Source organism: Pristiophorus japonicus, chromosome 10 (genome assembly GCF_044704955.1).
Source record: "Pristiophorus japonicus isolate sPriJap1 chromosome 10, sPriJap1.hap1, whole genome shotgun sequence".
Taxonomy (NCBI): Eukaryota; Metazoa; Chordata; class Chondrichthyes; family Pristiophoridae; genus Pristiophorus; species Pristiophorus japonicus.
In genome coordinates this window covers 148,811,876-148,837,046 of record NC_091986.1, presented here as the reverse complement: position 1 = coordinate 148,837,046, position 25,171 = coordinate 148,811,876, and the positions used below count along the sequence as shown (strand labels likewise).

Genomic DNA, 25,171 nt, shown 5'->3' with positions numbered 1-25,171 from the left:
CCAATTGTGCTGAGTTAGCTGATCTCAGCCAGGGTGACAATAGGATGACTGCAGTCGGCTGTATAATTCCTGGGCTAGGATAGAAAAATCAGTAAGAGATCTTGCTCCCGATCGAGTGGCCCCTGCTGAAAACTTTCTACATATGGATATTTGGTAAGGTGAGGATTAAACTTGGCTGACATTTCCTCCTCCCCAGTGAATAGCCTCTCAATAATTACATTCTAGGCTCAGAGGTAAAGACGAATCACACACGAATGAAACGGCAGGGCATCCTCCCCAGAACTGTACTTCAGCATGAGATAATAGTCAGGAAACAATGTAAAAGGGAGAACCCATGCATCGCACCTTTCATGGCACAGCAACATGCACACCATGGGCCAAAGTTTCCACATGATTCGCGCCTGATTTTTTAGGAGCAACTGGTGGAGAACGGACTATTTTAGAAATCGCAATTCTCCACATTTTTTTTTCTGCAGTTCTAGTCAGGTAGAACAGTTCCAGTTTAGAACAGAATTTTTTCTTCAAAAGGGGGCGTGTCCGGTCACTGACGCCTGATTTGAAAGTTTCCAGAGTGAAAATGTACTCCAAGCTAAAGTAGAATGGAGCAAGTGAAGATTTTTGTCGAACTGAAAAAACCTGTTCTACACATTAAAAAATCAGGCGCAGGTTACAAATTAGGCGTCCAGAACGAGGGGGGGGGGGGGGGGAGGGAACTCATTAAATTCGACAATAAATCCTTATTTATACTTCTACAAATATTATACAAATAAATCCAACCTGAATAAACATTTCTAAGCCAAGAAAAGATTAAATAAACCATCTTCCTACCTGTGTGAAAGTGCTTCAGCCAGCGAGAATTCTGCAGCCGTTCGTGCCGCTGAACGGGAGGGAGGGGGAGAGAGAGAGAGAGAGAGGAGAGAGAGAGAGAGAGAGAGAGAGAGAGAGAGAGAGAGAGAGAGAGAGAGAGAGGGGGGAGGGAGGAAGAGGGAGGGAGGAGAGAGAGGGAGGAGAGAGAGGGGGGGGAGGGAGAGAGAGAGGGGGGAGCGGGTCTCGGGTCGGGGCGGGCGGAGAGGCTGTCGGATCGGGGCGGGGGGGGGAGCAGGTGTCGGGGGGGGGGGGGGGGGGGAGCGGGTGTCGGGTCGGGGGGGGGGAGCGGGTGTCGGGTCAGGGCGGGGGGGGGGGAGCGAGTGTCGGGTCTCGAGTCGGGTCTGGTTGGCGGGGTGGGGAGCGGGTGTCGGGTCGGGTCTGGTCGGCGGGGTGGGGGGGAAGCGGGTGTCGGGTCGGGTCTGGTCGGCGGGGTGGGGGGGAAGCGGGTGTCGGGTCGGGGGGGGAGCGGGGGTCGGGGGGGGGAGCAGGTGTCGGGTCGGGGCGGGGGGGAGCGAGTGTCGGGTCGGGGCGGGGGGGAGCGAGTGTCGGGTCGGGGGGGGGGGGGAGCGGGTGTCGGGTCGGGGGGGGGGTAGCGGGTGTCGGGTCAGGGCGGGGGGGGGGAGCGAGTGTCGGGTCTCGGGTCGGGTCTGGTTGGCGGGGTGGGGAGCGGGTGTCGGGTCGGGTCGGGTCGGGTCTGGTCGGCGGGGTGGGGGGGAAGCGGGTGTCGGGTCGGGTCTGGTCGGCGGGGTGGGGGGGAAGCGGGTGTCGGGTCGGGGGGGGAGCGGGGGTCGGGGGGGGGAGCAGGTGTCGGGTCGGGGCGGGGGGGAGCGAGTGTCGGGTCGGGGCGGGGGGGGGGGGGAGCGAGTGTCGGGTCTCGGGTCGGGGCGGGGGTCGGGTCTGGTCGGCGGGGTGGGGGGGGAAGCGGGTGTCGGGTCGGGTCTGGTCGGCGGGGTGGGGGGGGAAGCGGGTGTCGGGTCGGGTCTGGTCGGCGGGGTGGGAGCGAGTGTCGGGTCTGGTCGGGGGGGGGAGCAGGAGCTGGCCGTGGGAGGAGCCTTATTCACGCAGCCCCAGTGAGGCCATTGGGCCAGGGTTAGGGGCTGCGTGCTTCGGGCCCCTCCCACACAGTTCGGCGCCTGGAGCTACTGCACTTGCGTGCCGACTGTAGCGCGCATGTGCAGAGGTCCCGGCACTGTTTTCAGCGCCGGGACCTGGCTCCGCCCCCCCACAGCTCGTGCTGGCTGCGCCGACGCCAGAGGACCTATAAGTAGATGGAGAATACCGAGGATCTTTTTAGGTGCCGTTTTAGGCGCGAAAAACGGGCGCCCAGCTCGGAGGGGCGCCCGTTTTTTTTCTTGTGGAAACTTGGGCCCCATGATTCATCAATTCTTATATCATTAAGCTGCAAGTTTCAGCAGTAGCAGTGTCATCATAAAGAATTATCAGCAGCTTTTGAAATAAAAATTGGTCAGTCAGTACCTGAAAAAGAGAAAGATAGGTTATACCCAAAATATAACTGGTTTTTGATTTTTCCAGATTTGAAGCAATCACAACCTTATTATCTCTAGTGCTGCTTAATCATAAAGTGAACAGGAAATAAATGATAAAAGTCATCAAGGGAATAGCCTTGGAGAAAGTATGGAGCCAGATGGGGGGGGAAGAAGCTGAAGTAACATCAGTACAAAAATAATTAGCTGGGCGATTCAGATACGAGTAGTATTCCTGGGGCATATTTTCTTCCATTTGCTATTTTTGGTGAAAACATAAACACATCAAAAAGCAGTATTCTCCACTTTCTGCTCACATCTAATTCTTAACTAAAATTAATGAACCATGAAAACTATAGGCCCAGTACCTAAAAAAAAACAAACAAACAATCGAGGAGGCTCTATCTACATCCATACTGAATTGAACTCTTTACTGCATCACATATTTGTCATAGGATATTTAACTTGATACAACAGAACTTCTCTCTTAAAATGAGTATTTTCATAACACATGAAGAGATTGTTTCAAAAGGTCATAGTTTTTTTTGCATTGTTCATTAAACGATTTCCGTACTGAAATGGCTGATTCAGCTGCGTTAATGGGAGGACTACTAACAGCCTCAGCAGCTAAGGCAGGTAAAATTGATCAGGCTTCCAGCTCCCAATTGCTATCATCCAGCAGTCCCTGAAGGAAAGGGTACTTGCACGGACCTTGGCTGGGAACAGCATCAGGCTTGGTTGTGATGTCTGCCATGGAAAAATAGGCTACAACAATCATGGTCTGGATTTCAGAGGAAAAAAACAGGCCAGTTGGGCAAGGTACTGAGCAATGGGCAATGCCCGTAGAATTGCATTATAACCACAGTCAGCATCTGCAGAAGAGGGGAGAAAACAGAAGGAAAACATACGATTCACAGGAAAATAAAAAATGAAAAAACACGCAGTTTTTAAACATAATTATTTATTTTATGGTCACTCGACATACATTTTACAATTAAACGAAAACATACAGATACATAACTTTAAATTTGTAGTACAATTACTGAAAAGCATAATAGGTACTAGGCCCTTAAGTGCTGGTAACGCATGCCTCAGTTATTATGTCAGACTGCTGACTCAAGATCCTTTGACATGGTATATACGTCATAACACAAGGCGGTGCTTTTCGTGGTTACAGAAAGCAGATATGTTTTAATCTCATTTTTATTCCTGTAATATGGAACAATGTGCCATATGTAACTTTGCTCTCACATTTTCAAACACAGATTCAGTTTATGCATAATTGGTTGTAAAACTCAATACAGAGTTTAAGTCCCTATCAGCGAAAAAATGGTGGAAGCCAATTGTCATATATTGAACGAAGCACAAATTCTCCAATGTGACCAGTCATACTTTACACCATATCTGCATAATCTGCAGCTGATTTATGAGAGTATAAATGGTGCGGTATATTTAATGTAATTATCGTTCAATGTCAAACACTTAATTCTTGATGTTGGAATTGGACTAGACTGCAAAGTATGAGAGTCACTTTCAGCTGGTATTAACAGATAAAGAAAATTGCAAATTGCTTGGTTTTTTTGTGTGGAAAGGAGACTGCACATGTTGTCTTTGTAATGCCAAGACAGCATATCTACTCACTTAGGACATAATGGGCTAGAAATTCGGTTCTCAGCGATAACTGTATTTTTTCGCCAAAACATCGCAGGCCGTAAATTCAGGCCTTAATTTGCACAGCGGTAAAAATCGACGTTGCTCAAGGATTCGCGGTGCAAACCGCGATCCTCGCCAACTTTAGTCCATACCGCTGTGAATTGGGCCGAGGGAGGGTGGGAAAACACCTAAAAAAAAAAATTCACAAAACATTTACAAGACACTTATCCAGCGAATTGCTGTAAAAGAATTAATAAAAACTTTAACTTACCTTTTTTGCAAGTCTTCATCCTTACCGCTGCGCCAAGGACTGCAACGCAGCTTTTTCCCTGTCGGTATTTTTCGCGCAAAATATGGGTGTGCACAGAGCCAAATTTTTGGCGAAAGCGATATTTCGAGTCTTGCACGGCGGCGGTACCCTCTCCAGCAGTCCCCTCTCCAGCAGTATTTGAAAACTACCGCCACAAAACGTCACTGAATTTTCGTTGACCGGATTTGCGCCAAAAAAGGTGAACTAGCACCAAAAACCCGGTCTCAAAATCGCTGAATTTCTAGCCCCTCAAGTCTAAACCTTTTGCAGGTCACATTCAGCCTGGATTGTCCTGTTATCTAAATTTAGTTTAAGGCACAAATGTATACTAGAACAACAGTGCCAACCGATTAGAATTTTCAATTATTGAAATATTGATTATTGACATGGTGAATCAATATTAGCATAAATGAAGCCATCAAGAATAGACACTTGTCATTTTAATTCAGAAACTTTCAAAGTAGTCGCCAAACTGCACATACATTGATATGTTCAGCTGACAGTTATATCAGTTGCTCAGTGAATAAACATCCAAGAATACACCAAGCTGAGTTTCATTATTGATATAACATAAAACCGTCCCAAAATATTAAAATTCAAGGTATTTAGAGCAGAATCACAATTGAAGTGTAGTTTTTGCTCTTCAAAAATATTTGGCAACATCATTTAGTTATGCATCTATATACTTCATTACAATATACTCAGCTGTGTATAAGTTGCACATTTTGAGTGAGGAGTGAATCAGCCACAGCAGAGCTACTACAGCAGTATCACCATTAGTTTTTAAAAATTTCTATAGGTGAAGAGTAACAGGTCTAATATTAAAGTCTTCAACCAAATGGAGGTTATTCAAATACCATATTTTACTATTTGTGACAGCCCCAACACAATGCCATTCTCTTCTACCAAGGAGGATAAGAAATTCAAAATCAAATTGGGTGTACCACTTACATGCTGGCTAGCTTGATAAGTCAGTCAGAAATTTAAAGAAACAAATTAAAATAGACTGGCAGGAAATAAGTTAAAGTTCTAATATAAATTGTGGTTCAGGTAACAGCAACATTACATTTTTCAAAACTGCAGAGTGGATTATTGCATTGACATACACACTGGGCATATTATATGAGAAATAAACTTATTACCTCAGTTGAAAATACATGGTACTAAAGCACTTCAGATTAAGTTGCATTGCATATTTTCATCCGCTCCATCATGATGCATACTGGCAGGAAAAGAAGTTTGTCAAAATCTGAACACGAGTTCTGCCCACAAACTTTATGTTACACAGAACACAAATTGTAGTGTATTTCATAACATAACAAATCTCAGGATGATAATCCAATCAAATTTTCCTTTTGTGATTTACATGACACCAAACCCTCGGTATATTACTAATTCATAACACACTGAAACATAGGTGCAAAGTTACCCACTGAATACGTTAGATGTTTTTAAAAAATGGATTAGGTTAATCATTTGTACCACTCAAGCAAAGGTTTTAGAAAAAGCCTGTGTGCGTCAGATAAGTAGACAGCGGAAAATAGTATAGTGTGAAATTCAGAAAGAGTATGAACTTACCTGATAATGCAGGTTGTAGGTTGATTACAGGGAATTTCTTCATAGTAACTGAAAGCGGTAACTGATAAAACTCTACTCAAATTGATTACATTTTTCTAAAAAATGCTTTTTGGGATTGGGAGGAGGGAGATAAAACAATGAAAAAAAGTTTGCATTTACAGCTAGAATCTATAGTTACTCCCAGTGTTAGATGGGTCAGGTTATTATCAGTATATTTTGTTTGGAAAATTAAAAAGATAGAATACATTAAATGTATTGAACTTAAAATCTGCAACTTTGTTTAAATCATTTTATATATCCACTTTACCTGCCCGTATCTGCTTCTTGCATCATCTTTGGTTTTATTTGCGGATCAACTGATTTATATTCACTTCATCTTAGAATAGGATTTATGGTTATGTGAAACAAACCTGTTAACTTTTGGTATTTTATGCCATTGTTATACTGCAGACGCCAGCTTGACACCCGTACCTACTTTAAAGTGATATATATTAGCAGCATTGAGCTATAGTGCTGGATCTATACCACTCAGATCACAGGAAAGTTGAGCACTGTGCATGAAAGCATAGTGTATCCAGTTTGGGAACCCTATAATAGAAAGGATAGTGGAGCCATGGAAACGGTGCAACATACATTCACTAGAATACTAGGCATGAGGGGATATAGTTATGAGTATAAAATTATAGAACAATGAGACAGCAAGAAGTGCAAGAAACAAAGAGAACATCTGAAGAAATCTTTTCTCACAAAGAGTTCTTAGAATTTGGAATATATTACTGCAAGTGGCTATTGAAACTGATTCAATCATTACATTTGAGAGTAAGATAAAGACAAAGAAGAAAAATATTAAATAGTAGGGCAACAGCAGGAAGATAGATCTAGAGTAGTTAGGTCCAGTATGGAGTTAGTACCTCAGGCACAGGTAGAATGGGCCAAAATGGCCTCCTTCTATATTTCTATTTCTATGATTTTATGTGTACCTATAAGCATATGCAGTACTTTGCTGACTGATGTCCATGTGTCAGTGAAATTTTGAATATTAATAAAGAGCCAACAGTTTTATTGGCTCTTTACAAACATCAATACGTTTAAGGCAATCTGTGGTAACTTTTAAAAATTAAAGTCACTGTATACAGTATTTATAAAGAGAATCTCACCATCATAAATTATGGAATAGTAGTCTATTTAGTCTACCTGAGGGCTGGTGACGAGAACACTGTGGGTGTGAATTTCCAGGGCTCGACTCCACTTCTAGAAGAATCTTCGCCCACCCAATCTTTCCTGGCCCTGACCCCGTCCCTGAACATTTCTCCACAAGGGAGGGGAGAGCTGAAATTTATCAACAGCACTTTAAAAGACATTTTTAAAATCACTATTTTGAAGCTGTTGTTAGGAAACTGACATTTTTGCTTTTTCTAGGGTCCCACTTGTGCCAGAATCTGCAGCATGCAGATGGAATGTGTATCAGTTACTCCAAGTCAGTGTTAGACTCAAGGTTTGTTGTTTTCTTTTATTATTAAAGAAATTAGGATAGAAAACAGAACATGTTCAAAATAATCATAATACTTCTTTGTAAATTTTTGATCTTTGAAAGCAGTCCTGATGGGGAGACAGAGAATGTAGTTATTTACAATTAATTATTGCTGAAACAGCCTACATTACCTAGATGTGTTCTGTTGATTTACCCCTTTAAGAAAAGGAATTGTAAATCTTTGCTGAGGGGAATGTGTTTTTTTTAAATTCCAGTAAAGTAGAAAATAAATGCTTTAAGAGAAATGGAATTGAACAGTACATGAAGCCTAAAAGAGTTTGTGATTCATATGCGAACTGTAGGTTATCAGTACTGAAGACGTACATTATAGCATTAAATCAGTTTATGCATTTATTACCTACATTTGGAACATTAATACAAACACCTCAATCACCAGCACAGCTAGTCATGTTGTCAAAACACTGACTGCTGTGCTATGCACTGACATGCGACTTACCCAAGTTTTTAGTATCTGCATATAATCCACATCAATTCTTCTATGCGTATGCAAAACGTTGACATGGAATTGTATACAAACCATGAAGCAATCAAACAGAATGGTCAGCTTTTACCTGGTATGTACTGTGGGATCCCAAACTGTTTAAACAATATATTGTCCTGCAAAAACCTTGATTCAGCCAATATTTGTAACTTACAGCAGATTAGAAAAAAACCCTGTATAGCAGTTTGGAGTCGAATGACAATTGTGGCCTGTTTATTGGTAAAAATGAATAATTTTCAAAGATTGCATATTTTAATAAACAAAACTGCATATGCTCTCCACTCTAAAGTAATTTACGAAGTAAAATTCAATTTTAAAGTTTAGGTGTACCACACAATAATATGTAACTTGGGAAAAAAATGCAAATATTAGGTTGACCTTCATTTTAAGATCTTGCATAATGTTGCAGGACTACCGCGAGTAAAAAATTGTGGTACAGAACAAAGTTGAGAACAAACATAGAAAGCACAACCCATATAATTTGTTTGCAAAAGGAATCTGTATTAATTGTGCATTGCAAACACAAAAACAGTTGAACAATGTTGAACTTTAAGACGTGTGCATGATTATATATATTACATACAAGAATGTATGCAATACCTCCAGAATTTGTTACCCTTCAGTACTAAACAAATCCTCAATAGTACTCACTTGCAGGTACAAGACCAATTGGTATTAGTAACATTTCATTTTTCTTTCCAATGCAGAAACTGCAAACAATTTTAAGAACAGCGTGTGTCTCTTAGCAGGGGAAGGAGGAAATAATCTGATGTTAGTAACAGCTTAGAGTGACCCAAATGAGCATCACGTCCACAGATATTAGCATATTTACCTCCTAGCAAAAAGGAATCTAGATTTCTTTCCAAAATGTTGGCTCCCTTAACTACTATAAAGCTGTATGAACACTCTACTTGTTGAATTGGCACCTGGATTAATAGAAGTCATTAATGATGGATCTCATCCAGAGTCCAATTCAGGCACAGTGGTGACCCGTCAGTATAAACATTCTATTCGAATCCCTATTGTCGATCCCCTCTCCTCCCATGCAGCTGCACTGGTTAGAACAAGGAATTGCCACTAAAAGCAGCAAGATCACAGCTCCAGTATTCAAAATAAATGTGCTGGAAGTTGAAGTGCAAGTCTGTCTGAAAGTTACAAAGCGAAAATTATTTTGGCAGTTTAAATCCTCAATATGAAGGTTTTTGAAAACAGTCAGGAAACACATTCATTTTAATGACATTGATTTTTAACTATCTTTGATATACTACCAAACTGGCTATTTGCAGCACAGCAACATTTGTTGACATCACATAGTGAGAGGATCACATCTGAATATCTGATTTCCTTTGCGAGTAGAGCTAATTTTGCAGTAAAACAGTTCCAAAATCTCATTACTGCATAAAGAATCACGATACTGAAAATAAATTTACCCAAAATATGGGGGAAAATCCTCATGTTGAAAAATGTATTATCAATGTAGTTTTTAAAAAAAAAACTCAAAAGATTTAAAAACATTTGCAAGATCAGAGGAAACATTGGGGTTTGCTCAAGACAACTCTGGATATTATCAATCAAGATTACACCAGATCAAGAACTCATGGGGTATTTAATGCACCTTGGGCAATTATGGTCTTAATTTAATTTGCAATTATTTTAAACTTACAATTTCTTTTCTCCTTTTCTGTTAGGGAATCTAAATTTGTTTTTGGGGAATATATAGTTTTCTTAGGTCAGAAGTCACTGCTAACATTTGGGGGGGAAAAAAAAAGTCAAACAACTATACTACACAAAGCAACTGTTTATTTTGGAGAACAAGGCAAAAATGTTGGCATTCATAATTACTTTCTGATTTTAGGCCTCATCACAAGTACAACTGTTCATATTCATTTAATAATTAAACTACCATGGATTCATAAGGGTAATCATAAATTAATACAAGTGTTAAATTTCTGCATTTCAAAATAGTAAAGGTGAATATAGGTAATTTCTACCTTGCCCACATGTGGCCCAATAACCTCCTCCCAATCCTCAGTGAATGTTTTTCTGTGGTTTTCTTCTGAAAGGCAGGAGGCGGAGAGATTACATGAAATAAGTTTGGCATAATGAGCCCTCTGATTTTGTTTCTCAACTGAAACCAGTTCCCGATGGCCAAGATTAGGAAATCACTGCATCAAAAATCTCTCCTCCCCAAAGCCCAAGATTTTTTTTAACCAACTCGGACAATCATGAAGGCAATTTGAAAATTTCAAAAAAGGAAACTCAAGCCATTTGTGTGAATGTTTGGTAGTGGCCAGCAATCATTACCACTTTGCTAATTCTTTATATATTTAAATATTAATAGCCTGGGTCAAACCAAAAATCTTGTTAAACCCACTAGCTATGTTAATCTGCTGCTTTTTGTTTAAAAATTACTCCAGCTGGAGATATATGAGCAATTGATACAACTGTTTGATACTGAAGAAATGAGACGAGGTCACCAATTATAAGCTATTTCTGTTTACTGTATTCAATTGGCTGAGATGGTCATCACTGATCAGCCTCTCCTCCTGCTTGGTAAATGTATAGAGATGAGTGAGGGACATTTAAAAATATGCTATACTAAAAGAGGATTTAATTGTGATGTATAAAATGAAGTGATTAATATTTAACTTGCCCAAAATGTTCAGCTATTATGAACAATCGAACAAATAAAGAAACTAGAACATTTGATTTTCACCCCTGAACCTACATCTTAAATATCATCCTTATATTTAAAATACAGGTAAATTAAAAATACTTTTTGCTTGTCTGTGTAAATAAGTGGTTTATAGTCCACAGACTTTTCAGTTGGGTTCAGTTAAACCACATCTGATAAGCTGGGTTTAAAAGACTACCAAAACCAGCTACTTATTTACATATTGGCTTTCACATTTCACTTCAGAATTGAAGAGCAGGCTGGTGTGCTTAAGGTTTGTAGCCAATTCAGCATATTGCATGCACATCTAGACTAACAGAGGGGTATTTAAATGGCGCCGATATCGTGTGTTGCGCAAAAACTAGTAACAGTAAGTGCAAGGAAATGAGCAAGTGCATACAAAGGTTGCCTGACCTACAAGAATGAGGAGGACATCTCTTATATTCTTGTGGAAGATTAAAAGCTTATTTGATGTTTAAACTTTAAAACTTTGCTGGTAATATTCAAGTCTTTTGTAAAAGTCACAATTATGGCAGTATTTTACTTGCTCCCTTGATCACGCATTCTCCATTCTCATCTCCACTCTACAGTGCAAATTTGGGAGGGATCAAGTTCAATACCACAACAGGCAAAAAGAAAAAGGCAGCAGTTTGTAACTGTAACATTAAAAGCTACAAGCCAAAGAGCCACGTGCCATGTCACAGCTGGATTTTATCATTCATTCATTTTCTATATTATCCAAACACTAAACAATGTTGGCCCACAAAAAAAAACTATAGTGCAGGGCTCCAAAGTGAGGGGCTTCGGCCAACATCTTTGTGTATACAATTAGCCAAACACTTTGTTTGTTGCCTTGCCTAAACCATAAATGTTCAGGGAGTTCAGTCTACCATCGCAGGAACGTGGACATTGACACAAGTGGTAACTTGTGGCAGTGCAACATTTTGAAGCCTTAGTTAATAGCACAATTCTGGTATTATTAATAGCAGATTGTTTTCATTTCCTCCATCATTGCTTCAAGTGCTGTATTAGTCACCCACTGCCACTTGTTTAAACATCTAATGGCAGCAACTGGGTTCAAATCCAAACTGTGGAAAATATTCACAATTCATAAGAGTTTAATTAAAGGCTAGGGAATTAAGGAATTGCATAAAACACAAAACATTTCTGCTTCTAAAACAATAAGCCAATAATTTCTGCTTCTCACATCCCCAGAAATTACTCAAGCATTCCTGAATTGGACCAAACCTTATTTAAATCACTGTTTTGGGCAAATGGCTCATATCAAATATACATATTCATTAAATCTTTACTTATCCTCTTCGATTTCTCTCAGATTGGCCAGTCTTACAGTAAGGCAACAAGTTCCAAAAATAAAACTTGATTTTACTGTGCAAAAAAATACACTCTTACTATTAAAGTCTGCAGCTACTGACAAAATAAAATTTGTACACTTCATGTTAGAGAAGCTCTGTAGCCAAGTTAGGGTACTTACTTTCCAATGAAATATATTTTAACCAAATCTATGCTAGATCTAGGATAAACCCTAGTAGATTTGTTGACATATCCAGATAAGCTTGCAGAAAAGGCTAAAAAGTACATTAAGCAACTCTTTGGAATATAGGGTTCTTTACCCAAATGACTAGCAAAAGCACCTTCTTCCAGGCTGCACAGCCTCCTCAGAAGAATGAACAACATTCGGAACCACACCACTCTTAACACCTTCCCACCCTTCTTGGATGGATATGTTGCCTTTTTTGAGCAGCTCATATATCTCTCGGGTCAGAACAGTGAAGGACTCCTCCACGTTTGTAGAATCTTTTGCAGAAGTCTCTATGTATTTCATACCGGATACTGCTGCAAGTTTCTCCGCCTCCTCCTTTGAAACTTTCCTTTGGGTTGCCAAGTCACATTTGTGTCCGACAAGCAGAAATACGATTTGGTATGGTTGGACATGCATTTTTGCTTCTTCCAACCAGTCACGCACATGTTCAAAAGACCTGCGATTTGTGATATCGAACACAAGCAGCCCACCAACTGAATTACGGTAGTAGGAACGTGTTATGGACCTAAGAAGGATAAAAAAAAAAGTAGAATTCAACAGACAATTTTTCCTTTTGGAACCAAACAGTGATCAAGTAAGGTATAAAACTAACAATTAGTGTTAATATTTTATTTAACACTTTGCAATATGTCACTAAAGTTTCATGGTAACCTGCCCCCAACAAAAAAAAAACTCCAGCATCAGCTCATGCTGAAAGTCCCTTGTACAAATAGTGCAAACACTCTTTGGAAAAATGGGCGAGTTAAATTTGATCTCATAAAAACGCAGGGTTCTCCCGATTGCTCATTTAGGTAAACGAATTGGGGGTGAATTACTGCAGGTTAGGGGAGGGGGGTTAGGAGAATAAAATTCAGCAATGATCCTTGTTCCCGATTGTTATCTAATGACACTTGCAGGAAAGTACACCCAGACTGGAAGAGGGCAGGATCTACTTTGATGTCCTCCACAGTGATGATCATAAACCCAGGAAATGGATCTTTTTTTCCCCCTCCTCTGATTCCAAAATAATAGTTTTTGATCCTAGAAAACAGAATTCATTAAAATAAATCACAAATTGCAACTGTGAATTGCCCTCATTCACCACTGACTTTCCATCTCCAATTAGCCATGTTGCTGTACAGCAGCAATATCTAATATTGTATACTCATTAATCATAAATGTCTGCTCTTGAAAGCACTTTAACATAGAATGTTTGGTATCTTGAAGAAAATTATAAAGCTTCAACATAATTCAGGGGTTCAGATGATCTCATAAATCGCAATAGTATATTATAAATCCCTTGACTGGGTTAGTATTTAAGTCATTCTTGAACATCTGTTTTTTTCTCTTTTTCATTTATAACAAAAGATTGGGTTAGAAGTTCAGCATCTCAGTATTTTAGTAGAAAACAAATACCTATTTTGAAGCAACAAGGAATAGGGTAATGGTTGACTTACGTGCTATCAAGCTTACACTAAAAGGAAAAGGAACAAGTGACACATTTAAACAGTTAGAATAATTTTGGTAGCAAATTTGATAAGAAGTTGAGTCAATGCAGCCCCTTTTGAAGTCAATTTAAACTTCTCAAGAGTAGCAACTGAAAAATTTACCTTGAAACTAAACAAAACTCAAGTATTTATAAATAATTATCAGTTGCAAAAATACAGTATTCTCCTGAGAATATAAAATGCTGCTCATCTGGTGCATGAACCGAAACACTAAACTTCCTATTTCACAATATAAAAAATTGAATTTTAAAATAAAAATTTTCACTTAGGATGGTCTGTTAAAATTAAACCCTAGATTAAATTTTATTTGATCAGTAATGTTATTTTTCCAATTCTGACTTTTAACAGAGTTATAGTAATAATTTCAACCAAATTTCTATTGAATTAGAGTGTAAGGAAGGTGCCTGAAGGCTATGGTTAATTAAAACAATATTATACATCCCTTGGAATACTCTCCTCCATCAAAATGAATATTTGGGCTTGTTTACTGTGTCACTACATGTTTTCAATAGGTTCTGGTTATTAACACTTTACGAGTGTCTGTCACTGCAATTGAAGGCAGCATATCTAATTTAATGGGCAAATATAATGAACACTCCATTATCCACATTCCAATTAGCTCCTTTTCTGATTATCTGCCAGAATGTTCATGGTACAAAGCTTCACACAAAACACCTCAAAACATAGCCAGCTAAGATCAATCTCCTTATGTCTGCATAAATCAATCACATAGACCAAGAAAGATTAAATTACATTTATTTTGTTGGTATTGCCTTAATTTCCATAGTGAATTTCCATTCTATCAGACATATGGGGGTGGGAAGTGGAATTTTCCTCAATTATGGTAGGTAACAGAATTTACACACATTTAAAAAAAAAATCAGTCCCCTCTCATTTTCAATTTTCCTACCTCTACGTATGGAACCAGATACTAGGAGTTATACAAGAGTGGTCCTTCCTCCCTGCTTGTAGTAAAGTATCTTAAGAACCAATGAGCCCTTCCCCAAATGCCACACAGAATTGTTGTCTGGGGAGTTACGGGTTCTAAAAAAACAAATCCCGAATCACTAATTTGTTGCTTGTGCAACTCTATTATAATTGGCATCGTGCATTCTTAAGCTAGGGAGGAAGCGACAAAAATCAAGCAGAGTTTATGCTCTTTTCTCCTATAAAAGTGCACGTGAATTTAATGTGAAAAAAGTATTAGGTTTGCCCCTCCATGGTCAAGCAACATTAATTACATTCATTTGATTGGTTTATGCTAGCTTTTGTCTGATCATGGCAGTTCAAGGACTTGTGTGGTCATTTTTGAACACAATCCAGAATAAAGACTTTTTTTTTTTGCTTTCTTCACAATTTTCCCCAATCTCCTCCTAAAGGCACTAATTCCTTGCTGGGGTAATGCACCCACCAGTACCTTTCCCAAAACATAATGGGATAGAAATTCATTTTGGGCAGTGGCGCATCAGCCTCCTGTTTCACGCCTCACGTGATATTCAGTTCCAAACGAAGCTTTTTTTGTCCATATTGTGGCCTACAAATCAAATGTCGCCCCAGACCACTGGCAATCCAAACCACGAAGCTCAGGCAACTTAGTGCGATTTATGCTTCTACTTCTTACTCTTTGATTTGTCCAGTCTGAAATTCATAGCTGTAGATATTTGGAAATGGTGGTGTAAGAATATTGATACTTTTTTTTACATTACTTTTATTTCTACAAGGACAGGACAGAACAGCATTGCAGACAGAATTGGTTTCAATTGTGTTCTCAAAATACATGTCTTTTCTCCTTAATAATGCTGATAACATTAGAAACGGATGAATTTCAGGATCAAGGATATTGTATTGCAGAGATATGGGATATATAAATAAATAAGCCAGGTGGAGAAATATTGAGCTTAAAACAATTAAGATTGAAACATAAACTTTTAAAACAGGTTTTTCATCACAGCAGGGAGTAGTGTGAGAGCAGGAGATTGGTGCAATACAAGTACATAAGAAATGGCGAGGATTAGGCCTGCTCTGCCATTCAATAGGGGGAAAATTGCCGGTGGAGGCTTCCTTCGTACAAACACCTCCGACCCGAAAAAAATCTACGAAGGTACCTGATGGTCCCGGACCAACCTATGATTCCGGTCGGAGGCCTAGATTCGCTGCGCAGTGCATGGGAAGATGTCTTTCAGGTACGTACGTAGAAGATGGAGTCACATGGGCCTGGACCACCAATCACTATGCAGTACTCTCTGATAAAAATGGGAACTCTGTATGAGTTCCCATTACGATCAATGAGAATAACCCCCCAAAACACAGCACAATAAATAACTACGACACCTCACATATTTAAAATTAATTGAAATTAAATGTTTTAGAAAAAATATATATGTTTTGGATTTTTTTTTTTAAATGTGTTTTAATAGTGTTAAAAATAAACTTACCTTAATGGACAGGGTTTTTAATATAAAATGAATGTTTAAATTTATTTTTTTATACATTTTAAAACTCTTACGCTGGTAAAAGTAAGCTATTGTCAGGCATAAAAGTTTGAGGGACATTCGCTGGGCACTAGTTGGGCAAATCGCCCAATCTCTCTCATGCGAATGTCCTTCTCCCGAGGATGCGGAGCAGCTGTCCAGTGAAATTTTGACAGATCGGAAAAGCCGGTTTTCAGCGCTTGCGCATTGCGCCCCGAAATCCGGCTTTTGCGAGGTCTCGCCGGAATTTTCGGCCCAATAATTGCTGATCATCTATCTCAACTCCACCTTCCCGCACTATCCCCAATCACAGCCCTCTGGGGTAGAGAATTCCAAAGATTCATAACCCTTTTGAGTGAAGAAATTTCTCCTCAGCTCAGTCCTAAATGGCTGACCCCCTTATACTGAGACTGATCCTTGGGATACCCCACTAGTTACAGCCTGCCAACCCGAAAATGTCCCGTTTATTCCTACTCTCTGTTAGCCTATCCTCAATCCATGCTAATATATTACCCCTAATTCCAGGAGCCCTAATTTTGTGTAGTAAGTTTGTTAGCCCAGTCTATATGAAAATTAAAGTCCTTCATGATTACTTATTACCCTTGTTACATGCACTTCGAATTTTCTGATTTATATTGTGCCTGACACTACAATTACTGTTAGGGGGCCTGTAAACTACTCCCACCAGTGTTTCCTGCCCATTGTGGTTTCTTAGCTCAGAAAATCAATATGTACTTTGGGTGAAACTAACATCCTTTCTCTCTACTGTCTTTCTCCCAATGTTTATTATCAAGGTTACCCCCCAACCCATCCTGTTTCATTTTGCCTATCTCTTCTAAAAGTCAAGTATCCTGGAATATTTAGTTCCCAACCTTGGTCACTCTGCAACCACATCTCCATAATGGTTATTAGATCAAAACCATTTATTTCTTTGGGCTATTAATTCATCTATTTTGTTGTGAATGCTTCACGCAGCTATTGTGCCTTTAGCTTTAACTTTTTTCTATTTTTCCCTGATGTCACCCTAGTCATTAAGCTCAGTCCCTTCCTGACCCACTGCTTTTTTTTAAACCCAAATTGCTACTCTGCTCTAGAGCCTTGACATTTCTCTCATGGCTTTTGAATTTACCCTTTCCTGAATCCTCCCACCCGCAACACCCCCCCCCCACCCCCCCGCTCCTCATTAGTTTAAAGCCGTATCTACCTCTCTTATTCGATTCGCCATGAAACTGGTCCAAGCCGGTTTAAGCGGAGAACCTCCCAACTGAACAGCTCCCTCTTTCTCCAGTGCTAGTGCCAGTGTCCCATGAAGCAGAACCCCTGCCTCCCACACCATTCTGAGCTACGCAATTAACCTTCTAATCTGTTTGTCCCCATGCCATAGTAGTATAATGTAAAATAAAAAGATTAGGGAAGGAAATCTAGCCCAAATTAAATGGGCAGAAAAGTTAACAAGTTAACAAATCAGCATGAGAAATCTTTAAATACGAGCTGCATAGAGTATAAAATAAATATGTTCCTATAAAGGTGAAAAGGGGATGCATGGAAGTATAGAATTCCATGGATAAAGAGATTAAAACTAAACTGAAAGTTAAAAGGGAGACATATGATAATGTTGGAATAACACAAAAGATAATTATGAATGAATATAGAAAGAAAGAAAAGAAATGAAAGGAAAGATTAGAAGATCTAAAAGGGAATATGAAAAAGACCAACAGATGGCATAAAAAGGAAATAGTAGGGCTTTCTCAAACATTTTGGGGGAGAAATTGGCCAGCCTTACGCACGTTTTGTCGGCGCTATTTCGCCTTTTTTGCCGGTAAAAGGTACTCACCTAAATTGGCCAAAGTTAACGAATGGCGGTTTTGAAATATTGCCGAAAAGCGGATCGACGACGTGCAATGCCAAAAAAATGGCACCGCTTAAAATTGGCCATTTGGCACACCCTTACTCAGGGTGAAAGAAAAAGGCCCAAGAAAAGCCTGCGTTGAAGCCCCAGAAACAGCGGTAGGTATGAAGACCTACAACAAAGATAAGTTGAAGTTACATTTAAGTGTACAGTGAATGTTTATTTTTTGCTTTTTGCAATTTTTTTGTGTGTGTATTTTCTTCCCTCCCAAGGCCTGTATTTTTGGCGGTGATAGGCCTCAGGCTAAAGTTGGCGAGGACTGCAGTTTCTACCGCGTATCCTCGTGCAATGCCGATTTTTGCCATTGGGCGCATTTTTTTTGTCAATTTTACCCCCTTAAAAAAGTTATTTTTAGTGGTATTTTTGCTGTAAAATAACAGGAAAAAAACAAGCCAAAAATTGAATTTCTAGCCCATAAAAAGTAAAATAGTCGGAGAGTTAAGGACTACTCAGTAATGAATCTAATTGTGAAGGACAAAGGTATGTCAGAGATATTAAATAAATATTTTGCATCGGTTTTACAAAAGATGATGGAAATGATAAACAAAGAAAATAGGTGCAGGAGTAGGCCATTCGGCCCTTCGAGCCTGCACTACCATTCAATAAGATCATGGCTGATCATTCATCTCAGTACCCCTTTCCTGCTTTCTCTCCATACCCCTTGATCCCTTTAGCCGTAAGGGCCATATCCAACTCCCTCTTGAATATATCTAACGAACTGGCATCAACAACTCTCTGCGGAAGAGAATTCCACAGGTTAACAACTCTCTGAGTGAAGAAGTTTCTCCTCATCTCGGTTCCAAATGGCTTACCCCTTATCCTTAGACTGTGACCCCTGGTTCTGGACATCCCCAACATCGGGAACATTCTTTCTGAATCTAACCTGTCCAGTCACATCAGAATTTTATATGTTTCTATGAGATCCCTCTCATTCTTCTAAACTCCAGTGAATACAGGCCCAGTCGATCCAGTCTCTCCTCATATGTCAGTCCTGCCATCCCGGGAATCAGTCTGGTGAACCTTCGCTGCACTCCCTCAATAGCAAGAATGTCTTTCCTCAGATTAGGAGACCAAAACTGAACACAATATTCCAGGTGAGGCCTCACCAAGGCCCTGTACAGCTGCAGCAAGACCTCCCTGCTCCTATACTCAAATCCCCTAGCTATGAAGGCCAACATACCATTTGCCGCCTTCACCGCCTGCTGCACCTGCAATGACTGATGTACCATGACACCTAGGTCTCGTTGCACTTCCCCTTTTCCTAATCTGCCGTCGTTCAGATAATATTCTGCCTTCATGTTTTTGCCCGCAAAGTGGATAACATCACATTTATCCACATTATACTGCATCTGCCATGCATTTGCCCACTCACCTAACCTGTCCAAGTCACCCTGCAGCCTCTTAGCATCCTCCTCACAGCTCACACCGCCACCCAGCTTAGTGTCATCTGAAAATTTGGAGATATTACTCTCAATTCCTTCATCTAAACCATTAATGTATATTGTAAATAGCTGGGGTCCCAGCACTGAACCCTGCGGCACCCCACTAGTCACTGCCTGCCATTCTGAAAAGGACCGTTTATCCCGACTCTCTGCTTCCTGTCTGCCAACCAGTTCTCTATCCACGTCAATACATTACCTCCAATATCATGTGCTTTAATTTTGCACACCAATCTCGTGCGGGACCTTGTCAAAAGCCTTTTGAAGTCCAAATACACCACATCCACTGGTTCTCCTTTGTTTACTCTTAGTTACATCCTCAAAAAATTCTAGAAGATTTGTCAAGCACGATTTCCCTTTCATAAATCCATGATGACTTGGACCAATCCTGTCACTGCTTTCCAAATGCGCTGTTATTTCATCTTTACTAATTGATTCCAACATTTTCCCCATTACTGATGTCAGGCTAACAGGTCTATAATTCCCCGTTTTCTCTCTCCCTCCTTTTTTAGGGCCCAAGTTTCCACATGATTTGCGCCTGATTTTTAGGAGCAACTGGTGGAGAACGGACTATCTTAGAAATCGCAATTCTCCACATTTTTTTTTCTGCAGTTCTAGTCAGGTAGAACAGTTCTACTTTGGAACAGAATTTTTTCTTCAAAAGGGGGCGTGTCTGGCCACTGACGCCTGATTTCAACGTTTCCACAGTGAAAACGTACTCCAAACTAAAGTAGAATGGAGCAAGTGAAGATTTTTGTCGAACTAAAAAAACCTGTTCAACACATTAAAAAATCAGGCGCAGGTTACAAATTAGGCGTCCAGAACGAGGGGGGGGGGGGGGGGGGGGGAGTGGGGGGGGAAGGGAACTCATTAAATTCTACAATAAATCCTTATTTATAATTCTACAAATATTATACAAATAAATAAACATTTATAAGCAAAAGAAAAGATTAAATAAACCATCTTCCTACCTGTGTGAAAGTGCTTCAGGCAGGGAGAATTCTGCAGTCAGCCGGAGGTGCCCGTTCTCACCCGCGAGGGGGGGGGGGGGAGGTGCCCATTCTGCCCGTGGGGTGGGGGAGGGGAGAGGAGGCGCCCGTTCTTCCCGCGGGGGGGGGGGGGGGGGGGGGCAGTGAGGAGACAGTGAGAAGGCTGCAAGTGTTAATGTGCTTTTATTAAAAAAATGTTCAAAAATTAAACAGCTACAAAGAACTACAAAAATGGCCGAGTGCCAATGTTTTTTTTCACACTGAGCATGTGCGAACGCTCCAACGTGCACGCGCAGCGTTGCCGGCAGGAAAAAAACTAATTTAAATAGTACCCGCCCCCTCCCACTTACAAAATCGGCGCGAGTGTAGGCTCCGCCCCCCTGGGCGCCGCGCCAGGCAGATAAGGAGCTGCAGAACGCTCCAGAATTGCGAGGTTTTTTTTAGGCGCCGTTTTAGGCGCGAAAAACGGGCGCCCAGCTCAGAGGGGCGCCCGTTTTTTATCGTGTGGAAACTTGGGCCCTTAAAGTGGTGTTACATTAGCTACCCTCCAGTCCATAAGAACTGATCCAGAGTCGATAGACTGTTGGAAAATGATCACCAATGCATCCACTATTTCTAGGGCCACTTCCTTAAGTACTCTGGGATGCAAACTATCAGGCCCTGGGGATTTATTGGCCTTCAATCCCATCAATTTCCCTAACACAATTTCCTGACTAATAAGGATTTCCTTCAGTACCTCCTTCTCGCTAGACCCTTGGCCCCCCAGTATTTCCGGGACGTTATTTGTGCCTTCCTTCATGAAGACAGAACCAAAGTATTTGTTCAATTGGTCTGCCATTTCTTTGTTCCCCATTATAAATTCACCTGATTCTGACTGCAAGGGACCTACGTTTGTCTTCACTAATCTTTTTCTCTTCACATATATATAGAAGCTTTTGCAGTCAGTTTTTATGTTCCCAGCAAGCTTCCTCTCATACTCTATTTTCTAATTAAACCCTTTGTCCTCCTCTGCTGAATTCTAAATTTCTCCTAGTCCTCAGGTTTGCTGCTTTTTCTGGCCAATAAAGTAAGTGTGCTGGAGGAGAATATGGAATAACTGATAGACTAACTGTGGAAAAGGAATTGGTTCTGAAAAGAATTAGCAGAATTCAAGGTGGTGAGTCACCGGGCCCTGATGGCATACACCCTAGGCTGTTGAAGGTTAAAGAGAGTCAGCAGAGACTCTTGTCACAATTTTCCAACCCTCCTTAAAATGCAAATTGTGCTGCTCAAGCAACAGAGGAATAAACAACTTGTATTTATATAGCGCCTTTAACGTAGTACCTGTAAAACATCCCAAGGCATTTCACAGGAGTATTAGAAGACAAAACAAATACATTTGACACAAGAAGAAAACCAGGTAATAGAGACCAGCTAGTCCAATGTCAGCAGTAAGTAAGCTCTTAAAATCTATAATCTGAGATAAATTTGTAACCATTTAGAAATGCATGAGTTAATCAAGGACAGCCAGAAGAGACGTGACAAAGGTATCATGTTTGATTAATTTAATACATTTTGAAGAGGTTACTAATAAGATAGATGAAAGAAAAACAGTGTAAGTAGTGTACAGATTTTCAGAAGACATGCATAAGCTCAGTTTGGTTTCCGCCAGGACCACTCAGCTCCAGCCTCATTACATTTTTGGCCAATACATGGACACAAGAGCTGAATTCCAGAGATGAGGTAAGTGACACCCCTCGACATCAAAGCAGCATATTACAGAGAGTAGCACCAAGGAACCTTGGTAAGGCAATGGGGATCAGGGTGCAAATTGTTTAGTGCCTGGAGTCATCCGTGGAACAAAGGAAGATGGAGGCCAATCATCACAGCTCCAGGACATCACTGGAGGAGTACTAGGCTCAACTCTTGAGCTGCTTTCTCAATGGCCTTCCCTCTATCATTAAGGTCACATGGGGGTTGTTCACTAATGATTGCACTGTGTTCAGCTCCATTTGCAATTTCTCACATAATGAAGCAGCCTATGCCCTCCATACAGCAAAAACTCAATAACATCCAGGCCTGAGCTGATAACATTTGCGCCACACAAGTACCAAACAATGACCATCTTCAACAAACGAGTGCCTTAACCACTTCCCCTTGACATTGAATGGCATTACCATCACCAAGTCCCTCACCATTAACATCCGGAGGTCACCACTGACCAGAAACTCAACTCGAAAAGCCATATAAATGCTGTGGCTACTAGAGCAGGTCAGAGGCATGGTATTCTGCAGTGAGTGGCTGACCATCTGACTTCCCAAAGCCTCTCTAGCATCTACAAGGCACATCAGGATTGCGATGGAATACTCTCCACTTGCCTGGATGGGTGCAGCTAAGTACCTTCACCACTTGGACTGCAGCAGTTCAAGAAGGCCCACCATAATCTTCTCAAGGACAACTGTGGACGGGCAATAAATGTCAGAGGGTGTTTATTAGATTGGAGAAGAGTTGGAAGTGGTGTACCTAGGAGTCAATGCTGGATCCAGTTTTGTGGCTGGATGGATGATTTGGACTGAAATGTATGGAACACAATCTTGATATTTGCTGATGATACAAAAGTAGAAGGTTTGGTAAACTGTGAGGAGAACTATTAAAGAATTCAGGAAGACTTGGCTAAGTGTGAGGCAACACATTTTGGGTGACAAAACATGGCATAGGAGTATACATCTGACCAAATGGAAGCTGCAAAGTAGGATAGGTCAAAGATTCAACATGCCATTCTGTAATTCCTCCACCGCCTTCAAAATATTGAAGTAAATTCATACCAGCAATTTTACTAACGATGATGCAAGTACTACAGAAACATTTCCTCTAAAATTAACAGAATAAATTTCATTTCACACAGATGAACCTGCTGTTTTAAAGGAAGTATAGTCACCATGATAAGAATCATCTATACTTTGCTATGAAATGTCACTAATCAAAATCAACATGTTAATGAAAGCTAAGATTAAAACACAAGATTTCAATGTCATATGTAAGTTTTTATTGCAGCACTAACTTGTTACAGTAGAACCAAGGCAGGTTACTGGAGTTAGGATACAGATCAGCCATGATCTCATTGAACAGACTCGAGGGGCTGAATGGCCTATTCCTGTTCCTATGCTCGCTGCAAAGTTTTCTATACAGGCCCTTTCTAGGAACTAAATCTGTCTCCAGAATTCTCTCCAGATTATTACAATCCTAAATCTTTTATACCTGTATGGTATTTAGGATTCAGTATGCCATGTAGCTAAAATAGTTTGACATAATCAAGTCCCAACCTGCAGTAATCAGGAATTTATCTTTCAGCTACAGACTTCCCAACACTGTAAATCCCTCCCCCCCATCAGCATTCAAATATGTCCAAACATAAATTTGGTGGAATATATTATGAACAGTAATAAACAGACTACTGCTGCATTTTGAACTTGATGCAAAAATGAAGATGCCTTCCTTACTTTGGGCCCCTCTCATCTGACAAATGACAGCTGGCTCCCAGTTCCAAATTAACTCGAAAAGAAACAACATCGGTTGGTGGACACGGACTAAAATCATAGACAAATTAAAATACAAGTGTCCTGGAATTATTCCCCAGAGTCGAAACTGTTTGACAGAACAATGCATGTTTTACAACTCGATTCTACCAAAGGGCTTTCGGATTGCTTTCCAAAGTTATATTATTTGGTCCGGCGTTTGAAGTTATGCAAACCAAGGACATCTCCCTGGAGCAGTTCGGCGGCAGCAGCGCCTCCCATCCCATCCCAGGCTTAAATTTGCTTTCATCTCCATACTTTATATTTCCACTCAAAATCAACAACAAAAATGCCGCCGCGCACCTGAATCTTTCCTGCCCCGCCGTGTCCCAGAGCTGTAATTTGATCCTCTTCCCCGGCTCGATTTCCACCAGCCTGGCGAAGAAATCCACGCCGACCGTGGGGTCAGAGACGTCGTTGAATTTGCCGTCGGTGAATCTCCGGAGCAGGCAGGACTTCCCCACCGTCGAGTCTCCGATCACTATCAGACGGAACTGATAGATCCAAATAGCTTCCATGGCATAACTTTTCTCCCCTTCCACTCTCCTCTTCACACCGTCTCAGTAAATTTACAAAATGCTGTTTTGCTCAAAAAAAATAAAACGGAAACAGGTAAAATATATGTCTAAATAATACCATCAACCTGCAAAGCAAAAAAAAAATACTCTGAATGCAGCAAAATTTCTTCCCCTGTTTTTCAGCCCGATGCAGTTTTTATTGCTGCAAACTCAGCTCGAGAGCTGGTACCGGAAAACCAAGCCCGGGAAGAGGGAAACAATGATTGACAGCACAAGGGCGCTGCTTGACATCAATAACCTCCAATCACAAATCAGAAAACGGATACAAGGCGACCGCATCCACCAATGGGACACAGGAGGAGGCGGGAGCTCCTGGGGAAACTGTGGGTTGATGCTGAGCTCAATAGGACGTGGACGATTGTCTGGCCAAAGGCTCTTTAGATTTGATTTAAAGAATTAACACACACACACACATATATATATATATATATACACACACAGACAGAAAAAGAGGCAGAGAAGATGTTCGGGTCTTCACTTCAAGGGTATTACAATGTGATTACCATAAAAATACTATCAAAAGTGAGAGGTCAATTTAAGAATATTGTAATCTGTAATAATGTAGTAAAGGGTAACGGACT

At 40.7% G+C, this 25,171-nt stretch overlaps 1 protein-coding gene across 4 annotated transcripts; it reads right to left on the bottom strand.

Moving 5' to 3' along the window:
• Positions 1-3,326: 3,326 nt before the first annotated feature.
• LOC139275128 (ras-related protein Rab-39A) lies at positions 3,327-24,854 on the bottom strand. Of its 4 annotated transcripts, XM_070892170.1 has the most exons (4): positions 24,316-24,854; positions 12,448-12,668; positions 9,917-9,981; positions 3,327-9,070 (listed from the first exon to the last, which is right to left on the bottom strand). In XM_070892170.1, the coding sequence occupies exons 1-4, from the start codon at positions 24,528-24,530 to the stop codon at positions 8,984-8,986; spliced, it is 588 nt and encodes a 195-aa protein (XP_070748271.1). In that variant the 5' UTR covers positions 24,531-24,854; the 3' UTR covers positions 3,327-8,983. The 4 variants fall into 4 exon arrangements, 3 of the variants coding, with proteins under 3 accessions (XP_070748271.1, XP_070748270.1, XP_070748269.1); XR_011595675.1 differs by having other exon boundaries at positions 9,917-12,668; XM_070892169.1 differs by lacking the exon at positions 3,327-9,070 and having other exon boundaries at positions 9,088-9,981; positions 12,234-12,668.
• Between the last annotated feature and the right edge of the window lie 317 nt (positions 24,855-25,171).

Bases quoted from the DNA above. Each gene is read 5' to 3' on its own strand.
- LOC139275128 (XM_070892168.1), bottom strand. From the start codon at position 24,530: ATGGAAGCTATTTGGATCTATCAGTTCCGTCTGATAGTGATCGGAGAC. The intron at 12,669-24,315 runs GTGCGCGGCGGC...TATCCTTCTTAG, and splicing joins GCGGGGCAGGAAAGATTCAG to GTCCATAACACGTTCCTACT.